At 39.3% G+C, this 12,457-nt stretch overlaps 1 protein-coding gene across 1 annotated transcript in view; it reads right to left on the bottom strand.

Annotated features, from left to right (window-relative positions):
- Nucleotides 1–12,457, bottom strand: part of CDH8 (cadherin 8) — a 195,391-nt gene that overhangs the window by 93,153 nt on the left and 89,781 nt on the right. The window contains exon 4 of the mRNA XM_067540112.1: nucleotides 10,651–10,770. Within this exon, the coding sequence (XP_067396213.1) occupies nucleotides 10,651–10,770 (120 nt within the window). The remainder of the gene's footprint in view (nucleotides 1–10,650; nucleotides 10,771–12,457) is intronic.

The following is a 12,457-nucleotide window of genomic DNA, read 5'->3' as shown; positions in this document are numbered from 1 at the left end:
TTCTCTCTGTCATTTAATAAAATCTCTGAAGGTTAGATCTATTAATACATAGCAAGTTCTGTGTGGGTTTCATAGTTATAGGGAAAATGCCGTTTTCTTCTGTACTTACCAACTATTTAATTTATTCATTCAAGATGTATTCAAACATCTATGTTAGAAGAACATCAAGGTTGCAATGTCAAATACTGAAAAGTTAGGAAATGCCAGAATTAAGGTTCCTTGTGCGATCTTATTCCAGCCCCCTTGAATGTATGCATTATGATACCAAGAAAAGAAACAAAGAAAGATCATAGCAGGCCCTGAATGAGGCAGGGGTCTAGTGAAAAAAATAACATGCAGGTTATTTGCTAGGATCGTCTGGGTATATCTCACCAAATCAATTGGCTTCTATTTCAGGGATCTCGTGCATTGACATAGCTTGGTCCCTCCTATTCTCTGCCCATGGCACACAGTAGTTTAATCCCCTGAGGTCTGTATAGTTCAATCTAATCCAGGTTACTGGGTTCAATACAGGTGTAACTGAGTGGGAAGAAGGTCAGACTGGATGGTCTGGTGGTCCCTTCTGTTCTTAAACTCTATGGTTCTATGGTTAGAAACTTGGTCTCATAATGCATACATTCAAGGGGGCCAGAATAAGATTGCACGAGAAACCTTAATTCTGGCATTTCCTAACTTGTGAATATTTGACTTTGCAACCTTGATGTTCTTCTAATATAGATGTTTGAATATATTCTAGAAGTAATTAGACTTGTTATAGAGATGGGCTGAGCCAGTGGGGTCTGGATCTGCATGCTGCCCAATAAGAATTTGCTCTCCACAACAATCCAGACCTGAATCCAAATTATGGAAATCTCTCGAGATTCTCATGGGTAGGGCCCTACCAAATTCACAGACGTGAAAAGCGCATCATGGATCATGAAATCTGATCTCCCCCATGAAATCTGGTACCCAGCCAGGGGCTCATACCTTGCACAGGGCTCCAGCTGCTAATCCCGGCTGGGGATGGGGAGGGCTGGTGGTAAACTAACTCATCTTACAACCATTCCTTATCCCCCAGTGGGGTCTTTGGGTGTTGGTGGGAAGGTTATCAGACTGTTCCCTAACACACATAGATCGAGAGAGAGAAGCACAATCCATTCCCTGCTGCAAGCCTTGTCCATTGGAACTACAAATCCTACAAGTACATCTACAGTCCTTCAGAGTGAACCTCCCAGCCTGGGTTGACAGATTCAAGCTTCAGGGGCTCTAAAAATAGCTGTGTAGACAGCTCTTAGAAGTTGCAGTTCTGGCTGGAGCTCAGGCTCTAAAGCCGAGGGAGGGGGGAGGGTTTCAAAGCCCGAGCTCCACCCCTAACCATAACTTCATACAGCTGTCTACACAGCTATTTTTTAGAGCAACAGCACGAGCCCCGCATGCCTGAGTTGGTTAACCCAGGGTGGAAGGCTCACTGCTATGGGCTGTGTAGACATACCCTTATAAGCTCTTGAGCAGACGAAAGGGGCAGGCACCTAATTTCTATTCCTGAGTACCAGAAGCAGGAAGTAGCCTTTCCCAGGTCCTGGAAGATTAATCTGAACCAGCTCTTAAACATGTTTTTTAGATCCAGCCTTGAGATTCAGATCCTGCTCTAATTCAGAAGTAGTCAATAGGTGGACCGCGGGCCAAATCTGGACCGCCAGACACTTTTAAATGGACCACAAAGTCTTTATATTTACTTATCATCATTATTGTTATTGCGGTGTGAAAAGTAGAGTCTGGAACTTGACTATACCTTGACCAAGAAATTTGGACCTGGGCAAAAAATAATTGACTATCCCTGCTCATATTCATTCTATCAAAGTACAAAATTAATAAGACAGATATAACAAAAGTCTGAGCTGCATAGCAGGAAGATACCTCAGTCTAAAACAATCCACTAGCATTGTGTGGTGATATAAGTACTGATCTGCAGTGTTAGAAGTACTAGTATTATTACTACTTGATAAATTCTAGAAGCAGATATCACCCCTTAAGATTCCAGATTCCTCTGTTCATAATTCATTCCTTTTTACCAATCAGAAATCATGTTAATGATTTTCAAACATCTCCACAGTGGTTACATTGTTTCCTTATGAATATGAAAAGACAACTCTTTTCTTATTGCTACCAAGGGGCCCAATCCTACAGTCCTTACTCACAAGAATTGTCCTTTTGATTCATGAATGAAAACAAGGAGTGCAGCATTGAGCCCCAGGTCTGCTGCTCAAGCAATCTCTCTGCAAAAGTCTCTCCCTACTGGGTCATCACCAAGACAACTCATAGGATCTACTAAGGACAGTTAGCCTCATAAATGCCTTAACACATCTCCTAAGGATAAAGGGGGCTTAGTATACAGTGACAGGAAAACTGCACACTTGTTTTGAAAATGCACCTTCTGACTGCATCTTCAGCACTGCTTCTAGCACTGTCAAACCAAAAAATTCTAGTTAGTGAAACCAAAAATGGATCATAGCTCCCCAGATTTTGAAACAGGGACCAGATTCTTATTGGACACACCAATTATTAAAATGGAGGTACTCTATATTTACACCAATATAATTGTGATCAGAACCTGACCTGACATCGTCCAATCAAACACTAAGAAGAGCTAGAAAAGAAGACTGGGAAGATTCTCTTTTAGAGGCATAACAGATTTGCCCCCACATCCATGTAGATTCAACAGTATCAACACTGGAAAATTCCTCTTGAGCTCTAGTGGCAATGAGAGATGAAAAAAGGTAGTAGTTTGCTCTGCCCCACTTTAATTGTGCTCATAATCCTATGTGTGGCTAACAATCTTCTGGGATCTATTAAAACGACCAGCTGCAAGTCTGTCAACAGCTCTAACATTGAAATTTTCACCATTGAGGTTCAGATTTAAATAAGGGGTGGTTTCCACCAGAACAAATTCTGCTCTCATCAGCAGCTGGTTGAAACTTTTCAGAAGAATAGTTTATTTGCCAAAAAACACAGTTTTGGTTGACCTGAAAGTATTCACAAATTTGACATGAATTCACCAAATACTTTCAGACAATTTTTTCCACCCTCACTGGCTAAATTCACAAGTCGACTTAGGTGCCATTCATAAAACAGAGGAGGAAAAGGTGGTGATTGTACCTCCTTACAACATCTATCTACAACATCTAGACTAATCACTTGGGATGTGGCAAACCAACGGAGAATGCTCCACTCTGCCTGAAGTGGAGCAGATATTTGAATTTGGGTGTCCCAGGTGACAGCCCTAACCAGTGAGCAATGGGGCATTCAGGGGCAAGCCTTTCTCAGTTTCTCCTGTTGAAGCTCTTTTACTTTGTATACAATCTTTGAGTAGTCTTTGGGCTAAGAAAGGGAATTGAACTCAAATTTCCCACATCCCAGATGAATGCCTTTACCACTGGGCTAAAAGTTATACAGAGGAAACAACACCCTTCTCTGGCTAGTGTGTGAATCTAGCCCTTTAAAAACATCAGGAAACAAAATGTTTCGGGTTAAACAAAATGTTTCATTTGACCCAAAATTGACTTATTCAATTCATTGAAAATTCAGTTTGAATCAAACCACTTTTTTTCCCCCCAATTTTTTGGAACTGCTAGGAAACCCCCTCCCCATCCTCCAAGAGAAATCAGTTATTCACCCAGATATACTCTCATTTATATCTGTGCAAATCCTATTATTTACTGTAGGTGTTACACCTATTTAACAGAATAGAATTTAACAGAATAGAATTTAGACCATAGGTTCACTCTGTCTGCACGCATATCAAGATAGCACAATATTCAGTCACATTCAATACACAATCAAAAGAGCTAGAAAACTACACACACAAAAAAGCATTTTAAATGAAAGTTTAAATCTGCACTAACTATTGGAGTTTCCTCAGCATTAGCTGGTAAACCGAGCTACAGAGCTCCATCAAGCCCTGAACAACACAGACCAGCTTCTCCCTCTGTTCTAATCCCACTAGGGTTTAATTCTGAACTGTTTAGAAAACCTCTAGTGAAAATGGTTCATCACCCATTAGACAGCTGCGGATTGTGTATCTTGTATCTCTCTTTCTAGTTTGAGAATGTTACCTTGCCATTTTACCACATATAATTACAGAAACAGTCCCTTTCCTTCCTTCTTATTAACACCTGTCTAATATTTGTGCAGTGATTTCATATCCTTCCTTAATCACATTTTATCCAGTTTATACAAATTAAGTTCAATCAATCTCTCATCATGTCATATTCTTTAGTCACTCGCATCTTATTTGGCCAGCAATGAACTTTCTCCAGTTTTTCCAGCCGTCTTTTTATAATGAAGGGCCTCATATCTGCATGCAGTACTCCTAGGACATTTTTCCTAAGGCTATATAGAATGTACCATTTTTAATAAACTAGGTTATTTCCAAGCTAGACAGAGGCAATCAATTGTGCCAGAAATATCTGTAGTGTGAGAGTGTGGTATTTTATCCTGTTTATGATATTTTATTTGTTTGTACTATATTCCATGCACTGTTGCAGAGTGGGAGCGGGCAGATAAAGACTGAAGAATGATCAGAGTTAAAATACAAGACTCAGGCATGCCTGTTTACTATTAGATTGGCTTACTCATGTATGTTCCCGCTTGAGAGGCCCCAGTTATCTCAACTTTGGCAGTATGGCCCAGGGAGAGAGGTGGGATAGCAAGTAACCAAGCCCCAAACAGTTTAGGGCTTTATAGGTTAAAACCAGACACCTTGAATTCCACCTGGAAAAACAGGCTGAGAAGCACATCACACAGTCCCATTCAAATCAGTAGGCAGTGGCTTGAATGCAGCTCTTGTTTGCTTACCAAAAATCAATGGGACCACTCAAAGACTAAGGTAATTCGTAACACAAGTAACTGCAGCAGGAGATAGCTTTTATTTTGTAGCCTCTCTAAGACTCCCAACATGAATGTCAGTTGTGGAGGCCATGTCTGTGATATGAACACCTGTCAACTTTAAACTGGATGTTCCCCCAAAACATCTTCATCATGGAAACCTTCATTCACTAACTATCAGGTCTGAATTCAAGTCAATGACTTAGGTGTGAAGGTCTCCACATTCCATTGACAGTGGCCCTAGCTTGCTAGATCTCCCGGTTTGCATAACTGTATCTCAGTTTTATTGAATCAGACTCTAACCATGACACATGGACCATGTCTACAGTACAGCCACTACAACAGCACAGATACAGTACTGCAGCATACACCTACAATGGAAAGGGCTTTTCCATCACTGGAGTTAATCCATCACTCCAAGAGCTAGTAAAAATTCTTCCATTGGCCTAGTTGTGTTTCCACCAGCGATTAGGTCATCCTAACTGCAGAGCACACAGTCTTGAGCCATATATTTAGGTTGATCTAATTTTTTTAGTGCAGACCAGGCCCCAGTTCCAGTGACTAGTTCCAAGACAGCCTCTTTTAAAATGTAAAACATTTACTGCTTTATAAATAGTCAGAGTTTCTGTCTGAATAATATACTGTGCCTTCTAGTATACTAAAGCAATATGCTAAACTGCAGCCTCCATGAAACTTTTTTTTAAAAGACCGTGTAGGAGTTACAGTATTTTAGTAAGTTCATATGAAATGTAAATAAGTCAGACAGTTGAAAATGTATTTTCTCTGCCATCTCTATATTGTAGAACACTGTGTCACTTCAGATTATGTTCCATTATGATAATCATATTGTAAAACTGACTGTTGTGATTTAATATCCTAAGAAAAGCTGAAAAGAGAGAACGATTCTTGAGCTTCTTCTTGAGGAAAAAATTGCAGCATGACTGTCAGTGTGAGAGTTATTGGAGAATAAATGCAATTTGCATATCTTTATAAATAATATCAGAATCCTGGCATAATACCTAACTTTGGAAAAATTAAGCTGTAGCTCCATATCTGTTGAACATGTTATAATTACGGTTTATGGAGGTTACCATTATTTAGTACAGTGAGCGTTACCTCACTAATTTGGTGTCATAACTTTTGTAAATTTAGGCTTTCATACAGAATCTTCATTCCAAAAAATATTTTAAAATATTTATTTATTTTCCCTCTGTAACTTATAAATTAGCAGGTCCATTAAAACTCATCTTTAGAAGAAACCATGTAGGTGGAAAGGAGCAGAGAAATGTATCCAGAAAGTATTCTGCTCAAACTGTGACAATGACATTTAACGGAAAGATAATTTCTGGATTACTTTCTGTGATGTGTTGTATAATCTATACTGCAGAGTTTGCAAATCATAACTGCAGAAATACTACAGGTATATGCATTTTTCATGCAAAGTAATGGAAAATGACTGTTTTTAGCAAGGTCGTCTACCAGTACTTATGACTGTACTTGCAGCTATACAGAAATGCACCAAACAAACTGAAAAGCAGTGTCACAGTGTTGACTGAGGGCCTGATTCAACAAGACCCTGTAGCCCATTTATGCCATGTAGGAAGGTGGAAAGAGGCAGCAAGGCAGGCCTAAGGCTGCCCAAAGAATATCCCCAGGTACAGCAGGCCTCTACAGTTTACACCAGGCAAAGAGCCACGTCTCCCAGCTCTTCACTATCTCAGCTGCAGTGCCCAGTGCAGGAGGGAGTTCCAGAGGTGGGGTAGGCCAGAGAAGGGAGGAAGCAGGAGATGGTGTGGCTAGGAAAGTTCCTATCAGTTCTATGCTTTTGTAATAATGATAGGGGTCATTATTATTATTACAAATCTAGAAAATGAACCTAAATAGAGGAGGCACAAGCCACTTTCATTCTATCACTGCAGTAGTGCTGGCATCATCACAAGGATGAATCTGGACTAAAATTTTCAAAAGACAGTCACCTCCGAACATAGTGGGCCACCACTAAAATACTGTACTGCCACATCAGAAGGAAGGAAAATATAAATATGAATTTTCAAGTAGTTCACACTTTTACATACATCCATTCATTCACACAGAGATGCTTTTATCTGTGACACAGAATTGTAGAAATAATAAGTACACAAATATCTGTATTATATGTAGAAAACTTCTGCATTTCATATAGATGTGTGAAAACCTAATCATGAAGAAAAGAACAGAAATCAGCTACTTACCTGAAATTGCCACCTTCTGAAAGATTTCCTCAAATTTGCTTCTGTTTCTCTCAAGATCCTGGTCTAACTACTCTAAGTTGTTATATTAGTGTCTATCACCATTGCATCTGAACATCTTTTAGGAGTTAAAAAATGACCACATATATCCCCCTGGTTAGGGTATTAAGAGCACGTTGTCCTAGCCTATTCAGCAAGAGGAAAAATATAAGAGCGAGCCCAATGTGTCTACTTTAATTCTGCTTTCTCCTCTGAAGACCCAGACATTTTTCATTGTTAATATGCATCCTTCCCCCCCCGCCCCGCGCCCTGCTCCACCTGCTAATGTTAATACTATTTTAAGCTTTATTATTCAAATTGTAAAGTTGCTAAACTCCAGTGATGCACAGAGAATATTGTCATTTGCATGTTTTATGCATCACTAGGTTAAGAAGGTGAAATTTATGAGGCCACAAACAGCTAGGGAATTGTAACTATATTTGATCTATTACCATTGGTTTTCCAAGACTGAATGTAACAACCCATAAAATTGTCCCTGGTATTATCATATCTATTGCTCCCAAATGCTCAAATTATCAGGAAAACTTGCTGCATATTTCCTCATCAGTTTCTGATAACAATGTGACTCTTTGGAAGTACCTTGACTGTAAACCTATAGTATATCTGAATGATCCCTTTCATTCAGTAACAGCTGCAATTTCTACACAATTGCTACTCACTTCTGATGTGCCAGGTAAACAAATTTTCTGCCAAAGTGTATTTGTTTTCCCATTTTATATTCTAGAGGACAGGGCTATGCTGATGTAATTTCTATGATGTAACATTCAGTATGGTTCATGGTTCCTCTAGGAGAGTGAGGATCTACCCCCACTAACTCCCCAGCATGACACAGCAATTTGTTTTAGAATTTCAAAGGTAGGATTATCTGATCTGCTATGCACTGGTGTACAGGAGTACGAAAGGAACCCTCTCACTTCTCTGTGTTGACAGCCCATATAATATGTAACACCATGAGTCAGAGAGCCATCCATGCTTCACCATACAGGTGAGCAGGAAGTGGGCAGGGAAAGGGTGGGGTCTTGGCTTCTCCCACACAACAGGCCAGCTAGATCAGATGTACTGGTGATGAAGGAAATATAATCTAAAACAATCATAAATCTAGGGGGCAGATTATTTTTCTGACAGAGTAAAGAAGCTACTTCTGTGGCATCACAACTATGCATTGCCACTTTCTCAGGGTTCATGGCAAAGCCACAGCTGAACCCTATATGAGATAATGCATTTTAGAGAACTGATTTATCACCTTTTTACACTCACAAAGCTAATACTCATAGCACTGTTGAGGAGTGGAAATGAGGTGGGAAAATGTAATACTAGTGAAACAGGAGAAAAATCGTGATTTATAGATTCACAAAAAATCCTCAGAGATTTCACTGGCTTTCATGAAAATAAATACCTGCTTTCTTGGGAGATAAATTGTAATGGCTTTGTATTAAGCAGTTTTTCCCATTAAAAAAGATGCCAATATTGGCAAACAATAAAATAAATAAATAAGTGAAATAAAAATAATAAACATAGGGCAAATTCACAAAATTTCAAGTTTGGGATTTTTTGCCATGAAGGTCATTTTGAATGAAATAAATGAAAAAAACTTCACCTTGGATAAATGATACACTTTTCAGCTCTTCTGTGAAAGCTGCTAGCACTGCACAGCTCTTGAGACTAGCTAAAGGAATTACAAACATGTGCCTCAGAAGCTGCTCCTTGGAGAATCCAAGAAATTGGTGATCAAAAAGCCCTATTAAGTCTCCTAATGCATCCTCTGACTAAAGCTATATTGTTCTGTACAGTTTATTTTCTAGTGCTTTGCCAGGTCTTGTTTCAAATATTTCTAGCAATGGGAATTCTACTACTTCACCTGGGTAATAATTTCACAGTATAAAAGATCTCACTGTTAAGAAGGGTTTTTTCTCCCCCCCTCTTCCCCCCTGATTTTCAAACAAAGTTTTCCTTTATTTCATTTTATTCTATTACCCCATGTATATTACCCCCTGGACCACTTTAAACTATTTTTCTTCCTTAAAGATTCTGGTGTCTGAAGCACAGAACAGACTGAATACTACATTCATTGTGCTACCAATATATCTAACTCTAGTCATTATTATATATAAAATTTTGCAATATCTTATGTCGGAAAGGTATTATAGAAACCAAATAATATGTTCTAAGGCCCCAAAAGGGACTCTGTATGGTCAGGCCTCTGCCTACAAGTATGTTGGTGAAGGATATAGGGCCTAAGTGATACCTCAGATAGAATGAGAAAGTTCTTCCATGGGAAGAGGGACTGCCCCTATGCCACTCAATGGACACGTTTCTCTCTGGCAACAGGAAATCATTATAATTTCATTGTGCTGCTTTCAGAAATGTTACCATAGATCTGAAATTCACATAAGGCATGCGATTTATTAATAAACCACATGGCAAAAGGACATTTCCATAGTTATAGTTGCTTTTCATTTTTCTTCAGACCACACAAAAACACTTCATTAGAGTGATCTCTGTCATATCATCTGCAAACAGCATTATCATATGCTCACAGATGCCTCTGTAAGTTTCATCATAACCAAAAACAGTTTTCGTTGTGCAACTCAGCGGAAGCCAAGTGGACTGTCTTGGTAATATCAGGGTCATTTTAATTGATTTAGGAGCATCATCTAATAATTTCTTCTGACCAGATTGTTTGTGATGTTGATGAAAAGTTTAATTTGCATGAGTGTGAGATGGCTGCTTGACTTCTGAATGGCAATGTTATTTCAGGTATCTTTAGTTATACTTTTCTTCTCCTTCTGAGGTCAGCACAACTGGACTTAAAATAACTAACACATGAAAAATATGAAAAACAACACCAAATCACCCATGGAAAATGACAACTGAACAAACCTCTCTAAAACATTTCTAAATAGCTTTGTTTTAAATGCGGCATAAGCAAAATAAACAATGTGAGGTTGGCTTTATTAGCCCTTCTTTGAAATGACCTGCATTATCAGCCACTTACTAATGGCTTTGCAAATTGTTAGAAATAAAACAACTCAAATTCATACAAATAATACATCGTATTCTCTCTCCCCAGATCCATCTAATCAAGGAATACAAATATTTCTTAATGAAAGCACACAGCATAGTCATTAAAATGCCCAAGCCGAAGTCTTTAGCCAGAAATTCTAAAGTCTTTTATTAAAAAATATAATATATTCATTACAATCCCCAGGTCAAATCACACAGTCCCTAACCAGTTGTTAGTCATACAGCAATGGGCGTTTTGCTTCAGTAACTTCTACAGTATTGGCTTTGCCATTATTGTCAACATTGCTAACAGAGACTCTTTTTTACATCATCAGACCACAATTGAAAACAAATCCAATATTTGTGGATTACAGACTGACTAATGCTGACAGACACTTACTTTCACATCCCATTTAAGTGCAGTGAGTGAAATAGTCAAGAAATACTGTTATTTATCAATATTGTCACCTGGAGAGTCATAATTCGGATCACCTACCTGTATGTGGTTCAATTGAGAAGTAAGGCTGTCCTTCCAAAATGCTGTAAACCAGCTTTGCGCTGTTTCCATAAACTGGATCATCTGCATCTGTGGCTGTTACTTTAGTAACAAAGGTACCTAGTTTAAAAGAATATATTTAATTAACATTTCAGTTCTTGCCAGAAAGTTGTATATTTCTTTATGAAAAAATCAATTTGTTTGAATCTAAACAGAAATTCATGAGGTGGGAGATGTTAGTAAGAAGAAAAAAGTCATCAGTCATGACTTAAAACATTATTTAGAGAGCACAGACAAACCATTATGCTTTGAGAAGAAATATGCCACAAGCCTAATGTTCTGGGTAAAGAAAAACCTTTTTAGTAGCTGTATTATTTAAGGTTCTTTGTAGAATGCATTTTAAAGTTACCTGTTAGATCTATGCAGACTTCAAGCATTTGCAAAGGGAATCATATCAAAGAGATATGAAATACAAGGTTAATAATACAATATAATATGTTGCACTTAAGTTCTGCAAAAGCACATTTGAAAGAACCGGGCCAAGTTACAGTGCCTGCATAGAAAAGTAATAATATAAAGGATTTCTCTCTCTCTTTTTTGGCTTCCAGCTACAATAATGGTTTAATGTGGGCAGGGCATTGTCTCCTATCTCTGAAATGACTCCCCATCACTGAGAGGGTCCACTGCTCAAATGCCATTATACCTTCACTAGCCTGTCCAGGAAAGAAAACAAACAAAGACATGCCAAGAAATGGTTCATTTTATTTCTCAGACCACACTCTGGCTTCTGATTGTGTAGAAAGCCACATTAAATCAAACTCAAGTGGTCTCCATGGTCTTGTTGTAGAGACTTCTTTTGAATGAGTCAAAAAAATAATGATGACACTAATTAAGCTAATTCATATGCCAAAAACACAATATCAAGAGCGAAAGAGAGAGACAGACTTTGAGGGCTGAATTCTTCTTCTTGTGAGCTGAGCTATGCTTAGCAGGGGAAAGAATCACATTCACCAAGATGTGTCCCCTCTCTGGGTCTGCTGGCATTGCTAGAAATGATAGCTCCCTCCTACTCTTCCCCACTTTTACCTGCTAAACCCAGGTTATGCCTGACTCCTGCATGGGAACACTCGTCCTTCTCCCTGCCCTTTGCTGCCCTTTACTGCCCCATGTGCGGAGATTCATCGCGACCAAGCTTTGTGACATTTTATACAAATTACTTGGGAGCTAATTTGTATGTCTGTAATTACTTTATGTATACCTACGCATGTCAGCATCTGACCAGTGCACCTTGTCTCACGCTGTGACAGGGATAGAAAATGGAGCTGCAAAAAATATTGGTAACTGTGGCTAGAGTACGGTGTGACTAGGAGAGGGTGCTGGGTGTCTGCTGGTTGTCTGAAGCGGTAGCTTAATGGGTTATCTGGAAGGGAAAGTAGTGGCTGGACATGGGGATGAGTTCTGGAGAAAATGATGATTCCCTGGGAAAGAGTTGAGTGCCGGGTTGCCTGGGGCAGGGGGAGGTGCTTCCCCAGTAGGTCCTGCAGAAGATGGAAGTGTTGTGATGCCTGCAGTTGCTGGCAATGGGTGGGCAGTTGCTGGACACTGGGTGCATCGGGGGGTGTATGATGAGGTTTGGTCCTAGTGCAGCTGACTGGAAGTGAAGAAGCCTGTGGCCTGCTTTGAGCCCCTCATCTTGTGCTGATACTACAACACCATGACCTCTCTCTACCCCTCAGTCCAACAGGGTGGGCACCAAGAGGAGAAACAGAGGACATGCTTGCTCGGCAGGCTCCTGTGAGGCCCTGTC

This window comes from Emydura macquarii, unplaced genomic scaffold (assembly GCF_026122565.2).
Source record: "Emydura macquarii macquarii isolate MOO-44397 ecotype Brisbane River unplaced genomic scaffold, CSIRO-AGI_Emac_v2 contig_561, whole genome shotgun sequence".
Taxonomy (NCBI): Eukaryota; Metazoa; Chordata; order Testudines; family Chelidae; genus Emydura; species Emydura macquarii.
The sequence above is the reverse complement of the archived record's forward strand: the minus strand, read 5'-3'. Positions and strand labels throughout refer to the sequence as shown.